This window comes from Phragmites australis, chromosome 4, assembly GCF_958298935.1.
Source record: "Phragmites australis chromosome 4, lpPhrAust1.1, whole genome shotgun sequence".
Taxonomy (NCBI): domain Eukaryota; kingdom Viridiplantae; phylum Streptophyta; class Magnoliopsida; order Poales; family Poaceae; genus Phragmites; species Phragmites australis.
In genome coordinates, this window is record NC_084924.1 from 46,750,665 (window position 1) to 46,772,529 (window position 21,865).

The window sequence follows — 21,865 nt, forward strand, 5'->3', positions numbered from 1 at the left end:
ATAGCCGCCGCTCGGCCCACGCCGCGTCAAGCCGTCCTGGCCGCTGCCGCACGCGCGCCGCCGCCCTCTGTGCCGCGCTGCGCACAGCCGCCGCCTGCGTGCGCCGTGCCGCCTGGCCGCCGCGCCGTCCCCGCCGGTCACCGCCTCCCTCCGCTCCCCTTCTCCCTCCGGCGCTGCCCGCTTCCCCGGCCGAGAACCCCGTCGGCCCTCTCTCCGGCGCCGCCTGCTTCGCCCGGCCGGTGCCTGTCCTCCCTTCCCTCTCCCTCTCCACCGCCGGGAAGCTCCGCCCCTCCTCCGCCGGCCAGCTCCGCCGCCGATCTTCTCTCCCTCCGGCGAGTTCCGCCCTCACATCTCCGGCCTCCTTCTCTCTCTCCGGCTCCCAGCTCCGGCGCTGCCGTCTCTTTTCTCCCCGGCGCCACTCTCTCTTCTCTCCCTTTCTTTCCTCTACGCCGCACGCACGGGAAAAATCCCCAGCCGGAGCCGGCCGTGCCTTATCCTTCCCCCCTCCCACCTCTCTCACGCCGACACGTGGGCCCCAGTGGCCGGGCAATCTCCCCGGTCCACACGTTCGGTCCATGGTGGACTAGCCACATGAGCCACCTCCGGTCCACCAAAAGCCACAGACCAAGTCCACAAATCCGGTCTACGGTGAACCACCCTCAAGGCCGACCACGGTTCACAGATCCATAGACCCAGTCCACGAAATAGTGCTCCCTCTCTTTTTCCAGGAATTATCCTTTTCGGTAAATCTTCCTACGTCCGTAATTCATCCGTTTCAACTCCGATTTCAGCGATTCTTTCGCCAATGTTCCTATAAAATCATAATCTACCTCCATGCCAAATCTTGTAAATTTTGGAGTTCGTTTATTTTCTCATCCGGTATTTAATTCGTGTCGTCGTGTTTAATCTAGATTTAGATTTTCTTCTTTAATAAATAAAGTCGAGTTTAGATAATTCCATAAATGTGTTTGAGATATAATCATATTTAAGTTGCTTATATTAATCTCGCTTAAGTGTAGGTTAATCATCATATGAGTTAAAGGGGTAGGTTTTAGGTTAATCTTTTAATCAATGTTGCAATGTATTGTTATTTCATGTGATATTTCATGTGATGGCTTACAATTAATCTTAGCTCAATTAAGGTAATCAATTAACCCGTGTAAATAATAGATAAATAGATATTAGTCATTAGAATGTGATAGAATAATTTAACATTGGTAATTAATTAATTGAATAACCTTTTGATAATTAATTAATTAGATTCAAAGGATAGATTAACCTAATTAATTAATTGCTTGTATGCTTTTATGATAGCAATAAAATATAACTTAATTAGTGTGGCAATTAAACAACACTAAGTAATTAAGATTAGTTGCCGATTAACCATGTTTAGTGCTATAGATTAACGTATTTAATCTCCACACTTAAGCACTAATAATCGTCTAGAGTTATACTTATGTATATATGTATACATACTCGTATACATATAAACGTAAGTATTACACATATGTTATGTCGATATACGTGCACTCATCTACACGTAGAATCTCTAGCTGTCGTCCTTCGACAGTTAATCTAATAAGAGTTTACCTAGTTAATCGTGATTTGTTCAGGTTTTCTCTTAAGTTGATAAAACAACTAGGTTAATAGCTTAGCCTAGCTTCGCTAGATTATCCCGTTATTCTCTGTGTACTAGCTTCGTGTTGCTTAGAGTTATCGATCGTCTTTCGCTAGGTTTAGCTTTCGTCGTTTTCTTCGTCGTTCTTCTTCCGCTTTGATATTTCATTTGGTTTTGTTCTGGTGTTCAATTGCTTAGTCGTTGTGTGCTTTTTGTCGTTAATCTGCGTAGACTCGAAGTCAAGGTTCTAAGCAAGAACGCGAGGAAGGAACTGAAGGCAAGGTCCAACGATGAAGAAGAATCCCGGGAAACTCAAGATACAAGACCAATCGTGAAGTGACCCTTCAAGAAGGCAAGTCCTATTTCCTTGATCATATTGAACCTATGTTTTCGAATAATATACATGATCAACTAAAATCGGACTTATTATCGCATGTGCTATATATTGCATTTCCTTCAAACTACTTGTAGTAGTTAACCCTATCAACACTGCCATGCCATACATGTCATCATCCAGAATACATATCACCCTAGGAATACCTGTTGTTAAATATATTAACGATGGACGACGTCTTGATATCTAGCATGCTTAGGATTGAATACATCTCCTCTGAGATGTCGCTTTTAAAATACGTCTCCTCGGAGATATTGCTTTTAAAACACTTCTCTTAGAGACCAATTTGCTATTATCAACAATAACTCATATACCATGATTCCTTGATGGTTGTGAATTCCGTGATGGTCGAGAAATCCTTGATGTCATGTGGGACATGGAAGGTGATGTGTAAAAATGGGTGAAAACTGTTTTGGCGCGGGCAGGTAGAGTGATCCTCCGGGGAGGATGCTCATGGGGGCTTGAGTTACATGATGGTATTCATTGCCCATGAAGATGCCTAGCCCGGCCGCTTAAGGACCGAGTCTTGCGCCGTCATGCTTAGTCACCCCGTGCAACCATGCGTCCTGTATGGGCAGGACTTGATTTTCCTTCACTAGACTGAGTTGGGCATCATACCAGGAGGCTGAGAGCAACGAGCAGCCAGGGGTCTATCTGTCCCGCTGTTTGGAGGTTCAGGGACCGGCTTAGGCTTAAAAATGGAGGCTGGCCTTCGGAACATGCAGCTCTGGAACTTGGCGTGTCTCGTGGAAAAGCCCGGCAGGAAAGGTGTTTGGAGAGTCTCGGTATGATTCGCTCCTCCGCTTGCAACGGTTGGAGGCTGAGCATATCGTATGGGTAAAGCTGTACAACCTCTGCAGAGTGTAAACCTATTCGAATAGCCGTGTCCACGGTCATGGACATGCAAAGCATTGACCTCACTTGAATAGACTCCGGGTGCGTGCATCTTGATGTGTGAGTGTGTGGACTAGATGTCCGTGTGATGTGGTTCCTGGCTCGATCCGCCAGAAGCTGTGTGGTACTAGAGGTACACCAGATGTGATAAAAGGGACTGCGGAGTGAGGTATAGCCCCTCCCAGGACTGAAAACCCCCAGATACAACTTGTTACCAGGTCACCTTCTAATACGTTGGGGACTTGAGGTGATACTCAGTACCAACAGAAGATATCTGCCTTTGTTTTCAAAAGCTTTGTTACATTTATTTCAAAAAGGTTAACAATGGAGAATATAACTGGATACCTGCATAAAACCTGCTTTACGCTTAAAACTATGCCGTAAAGCCTTATCCTTGAAATATTCATTATGCATCTATCAACCCCTTTGAAGTAGTATAGGACTTGTTGAGTACCTTCCGTACTCAGTCTTGTTGCTTTCAGATTGTTGAGTTGGAGATCAACCTCAACCCAGATGAATTCGAAGAGAAGAAGTCTAAGGTCGCGTCCGCACCCGAGTTGCCTGTGGCATTGGGTTGCATCGTCGTTTCGCTCCGCTGCGCTGTAGGCTCTTCTGCCTGGCTGGTCTGCTGTGGATTCTTGTCCATCAGACCATCTTTTCTCTTTTCAGGTATTTATTTTACTTATTTGTATTCGAAGTATGTATTTGATATCATTCTGTTGAATTCTGTGCGTCTCAGCTACTTGATCCAGGGACTGATACAGGAGGCACAGGGGAACCCGGGATCGGGGTCCTGACAGGCATGGTATCAGAGCCGTACTTGGCTGTAGGTCGTAACCTTAGCATGGACGTTACTTATACTTTAGTTTTATACAAAATATTGAAAGGAAAACTTTTCTTGCTTTATTTACATCTTATTGATCTTACCTTACCTTGGCACTCTGTTGCGAAACTTGTTGATTCCTCTTTACTCACCTATTCTCAAAACTTAACGTGGAGAACACTGACAAGATTAAGGCTTACACAAGGAGTTGTGTTAAGCATGAAACCTAAACCCTATTCTGTATCGTATTGTAGTAACAAAAAATTAATTGTGAGTGTTCGCGTTGTAGTGTTGGTTCTTATTGGATGTTCGTTGCGTGTTTTCTTGGTTGTGTGCTTTTGTTACACATTTATAAAAATTGAATCTGAACTCATCTTATGCTTGCTACCTTATCCCCGAAGAACAAGAAGCTATCAGATATATCATCAGAGAAATCAAGCGAAGATGATCAACACCTAGAGCTTAAAACCCAAGCCACAGAACTAAAAGCTATAAGTAGCCCATCCACAAAGTCTGTACCCGACAACAACAATCAGACAGACGACAATATCAAACCAAGTGAAAAAGACACTCAAGACAACGAAAGCAATCTAGAAATACAGAAAGTCTCTAAAGGACATAAATTGAATAAGGAACGAGAAAATCCAGATAACAGGAATGAACATCGCATGTCACTAGCACCTATTGCTGGAGATCTTCTCGCAATAATGGCTAACCAAATCCAACTGAAGCAAATTATTGCTCAAGAACTTAGTAACATCAGTCAAGCTCTTGATATAGGGAATGTTGACCAAGACCATTGAAACACCAAGAAGAAAAAAATCTAGACTCAGTCAACGTCAGAAGGCTAGTTACAAGAGATGAAAGTTAGAAGATCAACATTCTATGCAGAATAAAGCCCCATGATCCACCTCAAATCAAGCAAATCCAGTTTTCCGCAACCAAGATAGTGTGAAAACTTGTGATAGAAAGGAACTTTGAAGACACCAAACCCCAATGAGATCTACTTCTTATATAAGCAACTCGAGCAATTCATAGCAAGTAGTCCAGTAGTGACTCAGTACAAACATCAAAAGCACCCAGAAGATTTGTAAAATTGCCAGTAACCAGGACATTTTACAAGGAATTGTCCCTATAAGTAACTAATTGTTACGTCAGTCTACATCATCAAAGTATTACATCAACAATCGGAACGGCTGTTGAAAATCATGTAGACCCTTGGAAAGGATTCCCATAATCGAAAATCCAGAAATCGATGGATATCAGTCCCAATGGATACTCCCGCTAGTTCAACTTGGGATATTGTTTAGCTTTACCTTGGAGTTGTTCTTTTGTTCACCTTTCGGAGAGTATCTCCTATCATGGAAACTCCGATAGCTATGAAAGTCTTTTGAGATCCGTGTATTCGGAACAAGTATCAGAGATATCTTTTGGAAAACCATTATGTCGGAATCCATTAAAGTGGGGTAGTATCTTTAGCCAACCCTACGGCACTGGAAAGAAATGACAAGTTATAATCTTGGAATTAAGCATTTTACCTTCAGTAAGGCGATACAACCTCTGAAAATTGGAAGTTTACCTCGGTAACCTCATAAAAGATTGAAGAAAAATCTTGACATTAATAGACTAACACCAAAACTTACAGAAGTTTGCAAGTTTTCTCCTAAAATAAAGTACTTATAGTATGGAGATGACCATAACCGGAATTACTCCTGGATAAAACTGGATGAACGACCCGATAGCCAGAAGACCCTATTGGATAACCATAAAGGAATCTACCTATGTTGTATCATAAAGGAACGAAGAAATTAATCAACAGTCTTGGACTGAGAAATTTTAAAGGCTTAAACTATGTTTTGGAGCAACATCAGTTTAGTGAGAACTGCAACCAAAACTCAATAGAAGACAAAGTGACAATCCATGAATGGACAAATGACTATAGAGTCGCATACTCTGTGAGACATCCGTAGTCAGAACCACTTTAAGTGGGGTAGCCCCACTTTGACTCAGAAAGTTATCATTTAAGAATACATACACAAGTATGTGTTGGAATCAAGTATGATTACCATACAAGGACTAGTGAACCACCGTTGATTGGTAGAGATTATGAAATTAGAACCCAAGAGTTATTGATATATCTAATGGATAAAAAGAAAATCATCGATAGAATTTCAGTGAATACGAGACAACCCATAGATAATCAAAGTTATCAGTAAGATTATATATGATAATATTGATATTTTGAAGGGAATAACACCTAAAGTTGGATGACCCCATGATTTATCACTGGACAAAAATTGATTATTAGATATCAAGCATAGTTGATTAAGCGGATATACTCGGAATAAAGTCATGAGATTGGAAACACTGGAATCACTTGGAGTTATGACAATATTCAGTGAAAACCTATAAGAAATGGTACGATTTGATAAAATAAGTTTACTAATGACAGAGTAGTTCAGAAATGAAAGATAACCTAGGTTAGCGTTATATTGAAATATATTGGATATGATAAATTGTCTAGCCAAAAGAGATAATAGTTACGTTCGACAAGTATCACGAAGTTTTCAACGTAAATGTTGAAGTAACAGTTGATCAAGAAGAAGATCCGATAGAAGATAGTAATTCTCTAATCCCTTCTTAAAACCCTCCGAATCTCGGGGTCGAGATTCACTTTAAGTGGGGTAGAGTTGTAACACCCTGAATTTTAGCATATAAAAATATAGCCAAAATTCGCTCTAAATTAAAACTTTTTCTAATTATTAAACCAGTATAAAATCAAGGTTATATATATTTGATGTATATACTTGTATGTACATATTCAAATATATTATTCTGGCTAAGTATTCCAAAGATCACTAAGTTAATTTCTAAATTAATCGTTGCATAAATTGAGCATATGCATTTTGGTTTATTGTTCTTATGATTCTTTGTGTGGCGATTCGAGTGTTGAATGCTTCTCAGTACGAATCTATTCTAGTTCTTCTCGGTAATTTCCTAATCCAAATCAATTCGTAAAGATCGAGCTTCCAATCCAGCTAAAATCTATAACTCAATTATTCCATTGAATTATCCCCAAGTAGCTTTGGTCAACTCGAATTTGAATGTCTCTAAAGTTTGAATCCCAATCTTGATTCAATTTTTTCGAAATCTATTGAATTCAATTCTCCTAAATTCAAACATTCCTCAAATCCCGAAGCTTCAAGTATGAATCTTTCTCCTAATTCAAATACCTTTATTTGAATTATGCCAAACTCCATTTCAAATCCAAATTCGATTACTCTTTTTTTTAATCAATCTCAAATCCGGATTCATCAATCATTATCGATTTCATACCCGCATGCAATTCGAATAATTCGTGTTATATTCAATTCATGCCAAGTTCAATCATTCGCAATTTCAACTCAATTCTATTCAATTGCATTCAAATTGAATCACTCAATCTCAATTTGAATATTCCTAAATCCTATTACCAATTCAAACTATTCAATTGATTCCTTGCAAATACAAATACAATTCAAATACATCCATTTGAATTATCACACATTTCATTTACAAATTCTAATACATCTTTTGCAATTCAAATACACAAATATCTTTCACCATCTCTCCCTCTCTCAGATCTTTCCCTCTCTCTCTGTTCTTCTCATGCCCATCCCCTCCCTCTGTGCTCTCTCTCTTCCTCTGATCTTTTCACCACCATGCCCCATGCCCTCACTGATCTTTTCGTCTGGATGGCAACAGCCATTTGCTCTCCTCCCTCTTGCCTTCACCTGCAAGCCATCCTCCACACCGAACAACTACATACATACACTCCAGCCTACACAACACAACAGCAGCAGCTCTCCGTTGCTTCTCCTCTTCCTGCAAGCATACACACACGCAGGCATACACATCACAGCACAAGCACAGCCGCCCACGAGCTCCTCCGGCGCCGTTCTCTCCTCTTCGCGCCATGTTGCAGTTCCCACGTGCTCGTCGTCCCATGCCGGCCTTCGTTGTTCCTCTCCGCCGCCGTGACCTCCTCCTGCGTGCGCCGCCCGTGCCGGTGAGCCCCTCTCCTTTCCCTGCCCTCCTCTGTTCGGCACCGCCGCCCAGCGCAGCCGCCGTGCGCGCCACACTCCTGGTCGCGCCGCGTCGTGCCGCCTCCGACCCGCGCCGTCGCGCCGCGCAGCCCGACCGCCCAGTCCACCGCGTAGCCGGCCACCCCTCCCCGTTGTGCGCGCCATCGTCGTGCAAGCATAGCCGCCGCTCGGCCCACGCCGCGTCAAGCCGTCCTGGCCGCTGCCGCACGCGCGCCGCCGCCCTCTGTGCCGCGCTGCGCACAGCCGCCGCCTGCGTGCGCCGTGCCGCCTGGCCGCCGCGCCGTCCCCGCCGGTCACCGCCTCCCTCCGCTCCCCTTCTCCCTCCGGCGCTGCCCGCTTCCCCGGCCGAGAACCCCGTCGGCCCTCTCTCCGGCGCCGCCTGCTTCGCCCGGCCGGTGCCTGTCCTCCCTTCCCTCTCCCTCTCCACCGCCGGGAAGCTCCGCCCCTCCTCTGCCGGCCAGCTCCGCCGCCGATCTTCTCTCCCTCCGGCGAGTTCCGCCCTCACATCTCCGGCCTCCTTCTCTCTCTCCGGCTCCCAGCTCCGGCGCTGCCGTCTCTTTTCTCCCCGGCGCCACTCTCTCTTCTCTCCCTTTCTTTCCTCTACGCCGCACGCACGGGAAAAATCCCCAGCCGGAGCCGGCCGTGCCTTATCCTTCCCCCCTCCCACCTCTCTCACGCCGACACGTGGGCCCCAGTGGCCGGGCAATCTCCCCGGTCCACACGTTCGGTCCATGGTGGACTAGCCACATGAGCCACCTCCGGTCCACCAAAAGCCACAGACCAAGTCCACAAATCCGGTCTACGGTGAACCACCCTCAAGGCCGACCACGGTTCACAGATCCATAGACCCAGTCCACGAAATAGTGCTCCCTCTCTTTTTCCAGGAATTATCCTTTTCGGTAAATCTTCCTACGTCCGTAATTCATCCGTTTCAACTCCGATTTCAGCGATTCTTTCGCCAATGTTCCTATAAAATCATAATCTACCTCCATGCCAAATCTTGTAAATTTTGGAGTTCGTTTATTTTCTCATCCGGTATTTAATTCGTGTCGTCGTGTTTAATCTAGATTTAGATTTTCTTCTTTAATAAATAAAGTCGAGTTTAGATAATTCCATAAATGTGTTTGAGATATAATCATATTTAAGTTGCTTATATTAATCTCGCTTAAGTGTAGGTTAATCATCATATGAGTTAAAGGGGTAGGTTTTAGGTTAATCTTTTAATCAATGTTGCAATGTATTGTTATTTCATGTGATATTTCATGTGATGGCTTACAATTAATCTTAGCTCAATTAAGGTAATCAATTAACCCGTGTAAATAATAGATAAATAGATATTAGTCATTAGAATGTGATAGAATAATTTAACATTGGTAATTAATTAATTGAATAACCTTTTGATAATTAATTAATTAGATTCAAAGGATAGATTAACCTAATTAATTAATTGCTTGTATGCTTTTATGATAGCAATAAAATATAACTTAATTAGTGTGGCAATTAAACAACACTAAGTAATTAAGATTAGTTGCCGATTAACCATGTTTAGTGCTATAGATTAACGTATTTAATCTCCACACTTAAGCACTAATAATCGTCTAGAGTTATACTTATGTATATATGTATACATACTCGTATACATATAAACGTAAGTATTACACATATGTTATGTCGATATACGTGCACTCATCTACACGTAGAATCTCTAGCTGTCGTCCTTCGACAGTTAATCTAATAAGAGTTTACCTAGTTAATCGTGATTTGTTCAGGTTTTCTCTTAAGTTGATAAAACAACTAGGTTAATAGCTTAGCCTAGCTTCGCTAGATTATCCCGTTATTCTCTGTGTACTAGCTTCGTGTTGCTTAGAGTTATCGATCGTCTTTCGCTAGGTTTAGCTTTCGTCGTTTTCTTCGTCGTTCTTCTTCCGCTTTGATATTTCATTTGGTTTTGTTCTGGTGTTCAATTGCTTAGTCGTTGTGTGCTTTTTGTCGTTAATCTGCGTAGACTCGAAGTCAAGGTTCTAAGCAAGAACGCGAGGAAGGAACTGAAGGCAAGGTCCAACGATGAAGAAGAATCCCGGGAAACTCAAGATACAAGACCAATCGTGAAGTGACCCTTCAAGAAGGCAAGTCCTATTTCCTTGATCATATTGAACCTATGTTTTCGAATAATATACATGATCAACTAAAATCGGACTTATTATCGCATGTGCTATATATTGCATTTCCTTCAAACTACTTGTAGTAGTTAACCCTATCAACACTGCCATGCCATACATGTCATCATCCAGAATACATATCACCCTAGGAATACCTGTTGTTAAATATATTAACGATGGACGACGTCTTGATATCTAGCATGCTTAGGATTGAATACATCTCCTCTGAGATGTCGCTTTTAAAATACGTCTCCTCGGAGATATTGCTTTTAAAACACTTCTCTTAGAGACCAATTTGCTATTATCAACAATAACTCATATACCATGATTCCTTGATGGTTGTGAATTCCGTGATGGTCGAGAAATCCTTGATGTCATGTGGGACATGGAAGGTGATGTGTAAAAATGGGTGAAAACTGTTTTGGCGCGGGCAGGTAGAGTGATCCTCCGGGGAGGATGCTCATGGGGGCTTGAGTTACATGATGGTATTCATTGCCCATGAAGATGCCTAGCCCGGCCGCTTAAGGACCGAGTCTTGCGCCGTCATGCTTAGTCACCCCGTGCAACCATGCGTCCTGTATGGGCAGGACTTGATTTTCCTTCACTAGACTGAGTTGGGCATCATACCAGGAGGCTGAGAGCAACGAGCAGCCAGGGGTCTATCTGTCCCGCTGTTTGGAGGTTCAGGGACCGGCTTAGGCTTAAAAATGGAGGCTGGCCTTCGGAACATGCAGCTCTGGAACTTGGCGTGTCTCGTGGAAAAGCCCGGCAGGAAAGGTGTTTGGAGAGTCTCGGTATGATTCGCTCCTCCGCTTGCAACGGTTGGAGGCTGAGCATATCGTATGGGTAAAGCTGTACAACCTCTGCAGAGTGTAAACCTATTCGAATAGCCGTGTCCACGGTCATGGACATGCAAAGCATTGACCTCACTTGAATAGACTCCGGGTGCGTGCATCTTGATGTGTGAGTGTGTGGACTAGATGTCCGTGTGATGTGGTTCCTGGCTCGATCCGCCAGAAGCTGTGTGGTACTAGAGGTACACCAGATGTGACTGCGGAGTGAGGTATAGCCCCTCCCAGGACTGAAAACCCCCAGATACAACTTGTTACCAGGTCACCTTCTAATACGTTGGGGACTTGAGGTGATACTCAGTACCAACAGAAGATGTCTGCCTTTGTTTTCAAAAGCTTTGTTACATTTATTTCAAAAAGGTTAACAATGGAGAATATAACTGGATACCTGCATAAAACCTGCTTTACGCTTAAAACTATGCCGTAAAGCCTTATCCTTGAAATATTCATTATGCATCTATCAACCCCTTTGAAGTAGTATAGGACTTGTTGAGTACCTTCCGTACTCAATCTTGTTGCTTTCAGATTGTTGAGTTGGAGATCAACCTCAACCCAGATGAATTCGAAGAGAAGAAGTCTAAGGTCGCGTCCGCACCCGAGTTGCCTGTGGCATTGGGTTGCATCGTCGTTTCGCTCCGCTGCGCTGTAGGCTCTTCTGCCTGGCTGGTCTGCTGTGGATTCTTGTCCATCAGACCATCTTTTCTCTTTTCAGGTATTTATTTTACTTATTTGTATTCGAAGTATGTATTTGATATCATTCTGTTGAATTCTGTGCGTATCAGCTACTTGATCCAGGGACTGATACAGGAGGCACAGGGGAACCCGGGATCGGGGTCCTGACAGCTGTGATGAGTGTTTTAGATTAGAATCTGTCATGTGCGGAGTGTCCGCACATTTCTTCGGAGGATCCGCACTTGGACAGAAATTCAGGTTATTGTTGTGCTTATAATGTCATGCGCATCACGTTTATTTATGATCATACACACCTGCTATTGTTACACCCCACATATGCTATAATATAAGGGGAGTCTCCACACCATTATATGCAATTGGCATTTAAGGCCAAAATTTTTGAAGTTTATTAAAATACATATTTTTAGGGGGAGTTCTCTATATCATGAGGATTCAAAAGTTTTAACTATATATATCTTTTGTAAACTTTAATTGGGTTATCATCAAATACCAAAAAGAGAGATTGAAAGTGCTTCTAGACCCCCTAAGTGGGTTTTGATGATAATGACACAACAATTAAAGCACTAATGAGATTTATAAAATATGGACAGGTGTAATTTAATCATGTGAGAATTTGACACATGGTGAGCCTCTAAAAGGGAAAAAGGAAAGCGACACATGGATCTTATAGATTTAAATTATTTTATCCTTCGAAATTAAGTTTAGGATGATGTACTATTAAGTGGGATATGAAATTCACTTGGTTGCGTAGAAGCAGTGCTCAAAAGTGCTAACATACCTATGAGAGACATATTGTCACGTTCTAAAATCCGTAATTACATAATTAAGCATAAATATGCTTCTTAAGAATTATGTTTAATTTTGTTTTATAACTATAAAGTAATTCATTTAAAATCATTTGGATAAGAGAAAGAAATTTAGAGAGAAAAGAATAGAAATCGTATTGAAAATACCCCTTTTCTCCAACACGTGGGCCCCACAAGTGGCCCCACCATCCCAACCACCAAATAGAGCAGCACCACCTGCTCCCTCCCTCTCCTCCCTCACTCCCCATGCCCTCACTTGAGCAGCACAGCTGCTGCAGCTCACTCACTCTCACTCTCCCTCAAGCTCTCTCTCTCCTTAGATTTCTCTCTCTAGGAGTAAGATTAAGGTATGCATGTGGTATCTATGCGATCCTGAGCTCGTAAGCTATCCATCCCTCCAATTTTGTTGTCTTTTGATGTTTAGGGTTAAAACATGAGGAACACCGGATTTCTTCGTCTCCCAGGCGATTTCCTCCATTTCCTCTATCACCCGACGATCACCCAACTCCACAACCATATTGGGTAACTCCCTTAGGTTTTCCATGGCAAGAATACATGATTTGGTTGGTCGATTTTGAGTTTGGAGCTTAGGTTATGAAGTTATGGTGTTCTTGAGCTTTGTGGTGAATTAAAGGATTTGGATGAGTTTTGAGTTAGGAATCGAGTTGCTAGTTTAATGAGTGAGTTCTAGACCCTATGAACTATCCCAAACATATTTCCCTTTGACTTGGAGAGGCTCCCAAATCAAACTGGCCAATTTCTTACCCTCAAAATGGCTGTTCTGGAGCCACCCGGGGTATCCGGGCGACCCCAGCCGAAAATAAAAAAGAACCCCCTCCCGAAGGATCACCCAGAGTATCCGCTACCTGGAGTATCCGGATCAACCCAGAGTATCCGGGTAGTCCCAGTCGAAGATGACAGAGGAACCCCGCCTGGAGGGTCACATGGAGACTCCGGAACCCAGAGTGTCCGACCCAACCTGGATAATCTGGATTTGCTGTTCGTCAGACTTTTCCCTTTGTGCTGATAATTTGTAAAATTCATAATTAATTCATACGAGCTCCAAAATTATGAAACCAATTTTTTTGGTTTCATAATAACCTACTCTACCTATTAAAATGTTCCCAAACATTAAATAGTTAATTAAATTTCTAAGATTAATTAATTAGGTTGAGGCTTCATTAATTCACCATTAATTCTCTATAAGTCCAAAATTAGCGAAACCAATTTTGCTAGTCTCCTTATGACTTGTTCTAGCTAGGAATAGTGTTTCCATACTTTATATGGCATATTTTATGGTAATTCATCATTTGCATATTGTAGCACGCATTATTGCATTTCACTCATGCTCATCATTACATGTGCTCTTCTTTAGTGAACAAGGAGCCGGAGCGGGAGACACCCGTGGTTGAAGATGACTCTAATCTTCTGAATTTTTGCGAGTGTTACGTGGGTAATTATAGGCAGCCACATGAGTAGTAAGGTAAGCAACTAAGCATATTGCACCTTTGTTCAATTGAATGAAGTCTAAAATTGATAAACTATGCTTATATATGTTTGCTTGTGTCGAATCGAGATCGGGTACAAGTGGGTATATCCTATGTTGACTGCATTACTTCTACTTTAAATTGTTGTTCATCCTTTCCTTGTCGCCTTGAGTATGTTGTTGGTGTCTAGATTACAAGTTAAATCGAAATGCTTAGCAATGCATAGGTCATTCGGTAGAAGTCGAGCAATAAAATAATTCACGTTCGTGAGCATATGTGTTATTTACTTTTGTAATGATCACAATATTGGATATGGGTTGATGATGGTTGTATGAGTGGTGAGTATGAGACGAGACGTGGACGGTGCTAGGAGATGTTTATCCTGTCCGGATGTGGAGTTCCCTGGGTAGGTCGGAAGACGAAACCGGACACCGTAGACCGCTTGCGTCGTTTAAGCACCGATTATCTGTGTAGTCGGCTTTAGCACTTACCGTACTCACCACATGCCGATCTAATGATAAGACGAGCCGAATACCTTTGTAGATGCGGTCATTTGGGGAGTGAACATCGATGGTGTGAGCGGGCGGGCTTATAGTGGTACTAGTTTGCTCTGGGAGTAGTTCTAGTACCGCCGCACCGAGCGATGCATGTTTCAAATGATCGGAGCTTATTGGGAAAGGTTGACATGAGTATCCTGTTGTGTGAACTTTAGCGGGTGGCACAAGCCGTATTGTCCTCGTGTCGTGTGGGTCCAGGAGTATCCCTTGCAGGGTATAAAAATATTTTGAAATGTCGCGCTCTCGGTCATGAGCATGCTTCTATCCATCTGCATCGGTCGTAGAGTTTTCTCTTGTGGTTGATGGTTGGATATGTGAGGGATGGTTGAGTTGGTCTTTGTTACATGTATGTTCTTATGGTTTCAGTTATATATGTTCAGTTGGTTATGGCAGGGTAGATTTATGTCGTTGTTGTTGGTTAAATTAGTTGCTCACACATATGTGTCTAGGTTGCTTACCGCTTATGTTTAACTTAACCATGTGGCTTTTCCTTGCTAATGGCTCAATGCATAATCCTTGGAGTCGAGCTAGGTATATGTGCTCTATATGATTTAAGTCTTGCGAGTACCTTCGTACTCATGCCTGCGTTTTCAGATGCTTCTGGTGAGGAAGAGCCGGTATTTGGCTATTTCGTGCCTACCGTTCAGGGTGGCAGGCAAGAGTAGTGTATCCTACTCTCGGAGGTCGTGCTTTTAGGGTGGAGCCTAAGGGCATGTGGCTCCACTCTCTTTTGTTATATAGGTTTATGTTTCTGCTGCGCAGTTGTTATTCCCTTTTGATGTAAATTATTGAAAATGGTTGCATGTTAAAGATTTGTAATATAAATGTTAATTACTTGATCTTTCTTAAACTATGTTGTGATGCTAAATATTGGAAGGCATGTTTTCCGATCTTGGGCATAAAACACGTGCCGGGACTACCAGGATGATATTCTGGTTAATCATCGAGGTTGTGATTATGAATAAAGATCCTCCTGGTGATTAATTAGAATATTATTTAGACAATTCCTCACACATATCAAACACAACACATGCACCTAGGTTAGCCCTAACCTTTCTGAGATGTGCAAATGCAGAGGGACCTCATTTTTGTGGATAGTCCATAGTTGAGTAGAGTTTGGGCTAACTGGGTTTTACGGAGTGTTCGTATTTTTGCGGCATATCTATATTTTCACAGGTATAATGACTAGTTTTTATATGTAGAGTATTTATATCTCGCACCTTCTCTCCTCAAAAGAAGCAGCTCATTTTACTCGACCTAACTTAAGACAAATAGCTCAAAAGCATTCAAAGCTACTCTCTCTACTCTACTTTGTGATTCTAGATGAAACCTTGAATGAGATTGAGTGAGAGCAAGGAATAGTGCTAGTGAGATTTAAATCCATCCTTAGAGCACTCATTTTCTTCGTAAAGCTAGTGATTTTGGTGGTTAGTCCACCTAGACGGCTAAGCGTCGCCCGTCGAGCTCCAAATCTAGTGATGAGTCCCAGGGGCGTTTGTATTACCCCTATGATTTGAGTAAGAAACTCTATCTTGATCTTTGTGGTCGCTTGAGTGAGGAAAGTGTTGAAGGAGATCTGACTCTTTGTGATCTCCTCAACGGAGACATAAGCACTTCTTTGTGGAGTGACCGAACTTCGGTGAATAAATCTTTGTGTCTCATTTGTCAATTTCTTGTGATTTGTTGCATACTCCTGTATCTGTTAATTTTTAAGTCTTCGCTCTGATCTACTTTTTTTGAAGTTTGAGCTGCAGGTACTTGGTGAAATAGGTTAGAATACATCCACTGGTGCTAGATAATTTATGGATTTGATCCACATTGAATTTCATAGGCATCTACTTGAGTTTTCCCTAAAATCTCTGAAGTATCCGCAGATTTCTATGAAACCTCCGTATATCTACGGAGGTTCCTGAAAAATCTGTGAACTGTCCGCATATTGCTAATCCGATGCATTTAGTTTGTAAAAAAAAGTTCAGATTTCGCCTATTCACCCCCCTCTAGGAGACATCAAATCCTTTTCAGCGATAGCACTGTGGCCCAAAGGCGATGCAGTGGTAGCCCTAGTTCTCGGGAAGAGGGTACATGCGTACTCAAGGAGGACTAGAGCTGTTGCTGATGGGGGGGGGGAGGAGCTATGCGTGATTGACTGATCAGACTGAGGGCGCCCTAGGTGGTCGTGGCAGAGGCGTCTCAAGAGGTGGAGGCGACGATGAATCGGTGATGAGGGTGTGCGGCGCGCTAGGCGGTCGTGGCAGAGGCATCTCGAGATGTGGAGGCGACGATGAACCGATGATGAGGGTGTGCGGACATGGCAGCCGGGTAGCAGTGCGTGAAGGTGTCCCTAGGGCACTGCGCGCTCGAGTGTTGCCGTGGTCGGAGGGCGACGATCTAGCATGTGGTCGAGGTCAGTGACATGGTCGAGCGCGTGAGGTGGTCGAGGGCAACGGTCCAGCACGATGGTCCAGCACATGGTCATCATGGGAGATGGGCCCAAGCGCGTGGAGACAGGCGATAGACGGGCCCAAGCACGTGGAGACAGACGGTAGACGCACGCAACCGATCTAGGCCGACCAGATGTGGCTGAGGACTGCCGTGGTCGTGGTGGTTGAACGGCGCGTCGACGGATGGAGACGTGAGGAGACAGACAATGTGCGCGTGACAGACAGATCTATGGCGCATGGAGTGACAACGGGCGATGCGAGCCGGGACGCATGGAGGTGTGGCGGACGGAGATGCCGGCACGATGCCAAAGCTGAGGTCAGAGTAGAGGCATGCGAAGACGACGGACGGCGGTGGGCGATGCAAGGTGATCTTGGATTGGTAAATCTAAAGAGAAACATCGATCAACGACCGACGAAAGAAAAACCCGATCAATTGATTGGTAAAAGTCTCTATAGGGTGGCTGATCAACATGATCAGCGGCGCTGCCCTTGGCGGAGATCAATCTCCTCGGGGGCGTATGGTGCAGAAGCTGATGACGGCTAGGGTTTGTAGTATAGAATTAGAACCTAAACTCGTGATACCGTAAAAGAGTGTGATGATTGGTTTAATGTTATCGGTGTATTATATTAAGTCTCGAGAACGGAATATATAAAGTACACATGACTTACATATCAAGTAACCTTAAAGATAAGATGAAAACTAATCATATTTTATCATAACAACCAGATCATATATCCTATATCGTATACGCTGTCACTGTGATGACTCCATTCTACTGGACGACATGATCGGCGAGAAGACGGCCAAGCCAAATAACATGTCGGTGAGAGGGTATGATGTGATCGACACAATCAAGTCTGCGGTGAACACGGTCTGCTTCGGGAACGACATCTCCTACGCTGATATCTTGGCAGTTGCTGCTCGCGATTCGATTGTTGTGGTAAGTTCGGTTATACTACAAACCCAGAACTTCTGTTCTGAACTACGAGTAGTATTGTGGTAGCTGAAGAGTTCAGGAGACGTATCGACACATTACACAAATTGTCACTTGAGCCTACAAAGTTACAAAACCGCACTAACCGTAAAATATGATAGACAATGCTTAAAGCGCCTTTAGAAATACTAACAATCTCTTCAATCTGACAATGCTTATAGCGCCATTGATTCGGCCGTGATAACACCATTTCCAGAAGAAAACAAACAATATTTTCAGTGAGGAGTCATGCTGACTTGCAGAATCCTTTTTACACAAAGGAAATAGCCATACCGAACTGACAATGTGATCTTGTCTGCACGTATGGTTGGCTGCAGCTGGGAGGAACCTCGTACGACGTGCTCCTCAGCCGGCGCGACGCGACTACAGCAAGCATCGGCGACGCTAACGGCATCCAGACCCCGCTCATGCACCTGCCGGCGCTGCTGGCCAACTTCCAGAGTTCCAGTCCCACGGCCTCTCACTACACGACCTCGTCGTGCTCTCCGGCGGGCACACGCTGGGCTACTCCCGGTGTCTCTTCTTCCGCAGCCGGCTGTACAAGAAGACCAACACGCTGGACCCGGCTGCTGGCCAACCGTGCGTCGATCGAAGTGGTATGAGATAAATTATCATATAGAAAGAGACGTCTAATATAGAAAGTAATGCGTGACTGATATTATTTTTGAATTAAAATACAATCTAATTTTACACTGATCAACTCGGACGGATGACAATTGGATGGATTACAAAGATCGTCTAGATCTGCTACAAGTGACAAATTATGTAGGAGTACAGAAGACATCCTCAGATGAATGGACTGGTCAATTTATGATAGACTCCAATTCTAACAAAGATCTAACCATTGAAACAACCACCGGGAGGAATTGGATTAAAAGCTCCTCCACAGGAGAGACCGAATCAGCGATCTTTGTTTTGTATCTCCAGAACAACCAAGCAGTGTGATAATGTATGCAACTAAAAGACATAAAAGAGCTCCAGAATAGTACTGACATCTCGACACCATAAAAGTATAAAACCAACAGAGTCAAATTAAGAACCAAAAAAAAAAACAGAATATAGCCAAGCAAAGTCAACGGGAGAAAATCTTCACTGTATCTCAAAACCGTATGGTCACAATTATAGTCATCTCGCCAAGACAAAGTGTCGTCAACAAACATCCCAGTGCTGATATATCCTAAACAAGACACCATAACTACAATAACCATTGGTCACTGGATGATTAAGACCACAAGAAAAGCTGAGAGGTACAACGACCAGACATAAGACAGGATGTATTAGCCTTCATCTGGTCTTGTAGGAAATTACAATGCCATAGAATAAACTTCAAACAAGTCAAAGAAACAGAACTAAAATTAACATGAAGGCACAGAAACAGGACTAAAAGTGGTTAAATAGAAAGCGACAGAATGCCAGAGCGTCCACCAATAACATGAAACAACACTGAAGCCATATAATAACATTAAACAGTACCAGAATCAGCTAACCAAGTGGCAATTACACAAAACCATCAGTCTAGCATGTACTGGGCTATGAAGAAAACAGATAACTGAGTGATAAGACACTTTGTAAATTCTGGACTCCAGGTATGGATACCATGAAATGCATTGGATAAGCAAACCTGCAGCAGAAGCAGCACATAGATCACATTAGCATCAGCATGAGAGATTATGTGTATGATAGTGGGTAAAGGGGCAAGAAACAAATGTTACCGTATTCAGGTTCGCGCACTTGCAGGTCTTTAGCATACGAAGTCCTTTATGAGAATACGTGAAGGATACTAGAACCCTGGGATGCTCCAAAAATATGAACAAGGACAAGGAGGTATAAAGGATGCCTAAACAAAGGAAACCCACCACAAGATGCAACTCCGAGAGCAACAATACAAAAAAAAGATTGGATGGCAGGGAATGCAATTTGACATGCTAGATATGCAAAGAACTGAGGAAACAAAGGAGGTGCACCGATAAAACTAGTGGAGACAGATGGAGGACAAAGAACATTGAATCAGGACTTCATAACAGCTCCACTGAGCATCTTCCTTCCAAAAAACAGAAGTGCCAGTAAGGGGAAAGCCTTGTGCACTTTGCAGAGCACAAGGAGATGTTATGAAGGGAGGTTAGTTAACTCAGGAGGATGCAAGGTAGCGAGTCAACAAGGTGAGACAGAATGCAAATTGCAAGAGATGCAGCCATCCTACAGATGACTACACTTGAACATATGGCAGAGTGTAAGCTAAAGTCATCTAAAATTTGAACAGATACTAACAAACTACAATACCCTGCCTGACATGAACTATCAGGAACAAGGATTATGCAGGCCACCACTACTGGTCCATGATGGTATCAAGGATGCAAATACTTATCTAACACCTAAACAACCAACACCTAAAAACATGGGGAACATATAGGCCACTACAAGGTACAAGCTACAAAGGTGACTCAGGAAGTGCAGAGCCCTCATGCACCCCATCAATCTCCACTATCACCATATCCTTCACTGCAGTTCCATACTGCCTAACCTTCTCGTTGTGCTTGCTAACCCACCTACAGTACTCCTGTTGATGCAGAACCATCCTCAGGTGAGGGTTGTTATTCTCAGCCACCCTACTGACTACCAAGGTTAGTTGTAGTTAACCTATGTACACATAACTGTCCACCACCCATTCAGTAATCAGCAATTTTCAAGTGAAGGATCCTCCTCAAATTCTCCGTCGCAATGGCAGTATCACTATCACTGAAGAAGCTGACACCTGAGCCTGCAGTCGGCGATGAAGGTGCTGACTTGGCATGCACAAGCACCTCCTCATCGTCTGATCGGTCAGCAGGTGGAAATTCAAGTGAGACACTGCGCTTCTGGTGGAGGGAGAACTTGGGTATCGGCAGTGAGCTGGGGGGTGGCGAGTTGGAGAACCCCGGGCCAGCCCAGAGCTCAGGGCGAGGAGGGGATGTCGAGGGGCTTATAGAGATTGCTCCGCTGCATTTTTTCCCATGGTGCAGCTGCTGCTTCGGCGTCTTGGGCTCAGGGGAAGAGTAGGTTCGTGCCCCTGGGGTGGGCGGGGACGGCAGGATGCCGGAGTGGAAAAGGCGGCAGTTCCCGGTTTGGAAGCAGCGGATGGACTGTGGCAAGGAGAAATGGGACGGTACTGATGATGCCTTCTTCCGGCGACCAGATGAGTGGTGGTGATGGTGGCTCCGCCGCTCGGAGATGACCAGGGTCAACATGGCCCGAGGTGCGGGTAGTGGAGACGAATGGCAACAACCGAGCCTTCCTGCTGTAGCTTAGTCAGCTTGCAGTGGCAGATCCCACGAAGCCCTAGCGCCAAACAAATGAAACGCAAAGCATATCAAAACACAGCATTTTAATCGTAGAACTCGAAGAAACTAGAGGAAAAAACTGCAATTTAGATGTCGAAATGAGAAACACAGTGAATCATAGTGCAGAAATGATTGCTTCCATTGTACAAAACACCAAATCACAGCATATGAAGCAGAGATCAATAGCAGAGACATAGATCTACTGGTAGATACCTTCCAGATGTACAGCTGATGAACAGATCGAGCCCCAGACAGCACTGAAGGCGCCCCTCCTTATCCGATCACCTCCACGCTTCTCCTCGTTGTCCAAACCAGATCCACACGTAACACGAGCACACGCTACGAATCCCACCACCACCAATCAATCAATCAAACCCCTCAAAAAAAAAAGCCTCAAACCACTGCAAGGTACAACCCCCAACTCACCGATGCGACCGCCACGACAAGCGGGAATCTCCGAGAAAACCACAGGCCGGATCGAGCAGACGAGACCGGCGTCACGGAGCAAGGCGCGGATGTATGATTGGGCTAGTGGCGTCACGGAGCAAATTTGGTTTGGGCTAGTGGCGTGGAAGGAACTGGTCTAACGATCAGAGCTACACGACGACGGACTCAAAACTGCCGGCACAAAGCCGGGTTTAATAGGATCCCGGTGGAGTCCGTGCGCTGCGCTACGGTACCGGGTACTGGTATCTGAGCGCACCTGTACGGGGTTTTCCGTGCGAGGCGGCGCGTGGATGGACGG

General features: G+C 44.0%; 2 protein-coding genes across 3 annotated transcripts; one reads left to right on the forward strand and one right to left on the reverse strand.

Annotated features, from left to right (window-relative positions):
- The first annotated feature begins 17,593 nt into the window (after positions 1-17,593).
- LOC133914866 (cationic peroxidase 1-like) lies at positions 17,594-18,405 on the forward strand. The gene is made up of 2 exons (XM_062357852.1): positions 17,594-17,749; positions 18,121-18,405. Exons 1-2 carry the CDS (start codon positions 17,594-17,596, stop codon positions 18,403-18,405), a joined length of 441 nt encoding a protein of 146 aa, XP_062213836.1.
- A 774-nt stretch (positions 18,406-19,179) lies between these two features.
- LOC133916880 (uncharacterized) lies at positions 19,180-21,773 on the reverse strand. 2 transcript variants are annotated; one of them, XM_062360758.1, is made up of 4 exons: positions 21,547-21,773; positions 21,334-21,459; positions 19,516-21,118; positions 19,180-19,424 (listed from the first exon to the last, which is right to left on the reverse strand). In XM_062360758.1, exon 3 carries the CDS (start codon positions 21,025-21,027, stop codon positions 20,470-20,472), a length of 558 nt encoding a protein of 185 aa, XP_062216742.1. In that variant the 5' UTR covers positions 21,028-21,118; positions 21,334-21,459; positions 21,547-21,773; the 3' UTR covers positions 19,180-19,424; positions 19,516-20,469. The 2 variants fall into 2 exon arrangements, with proteins under 2 accessions (XP_062216742.1, XP_062216744.1); XM_062360760.1 differs by lacking the exon at positions 21,547-21,773 and having other exon boundaries at positions 21,334-21,540.
- Between the last annotated feature and the right edge of the window lie 92 nt (positions 21,774-21,865).

Coding starts and splice junctions, on each gene's coding strand:
- LOC133914866 (XM_062357852.1), top strand. CDS start 17,594: ATGATCGGCGAGAAGACGGCCAAGCCAAATAACATGTCGGTGAGAGGG. Junction 17,750..18,120: donor CTCGCGATTCGATTGTTGTG/GTAAGTTCGGTT, acceptor GGTTGGCTGCAG/CTGGGAGGAACCTCGTACGA.
- LOC133916880 (XM_062360758.1), bottom strand. CDS start 21,027: ATGTTGACCCTGGTCATCTCCGAGCGGCGGAGCCACCATCACCACCAC.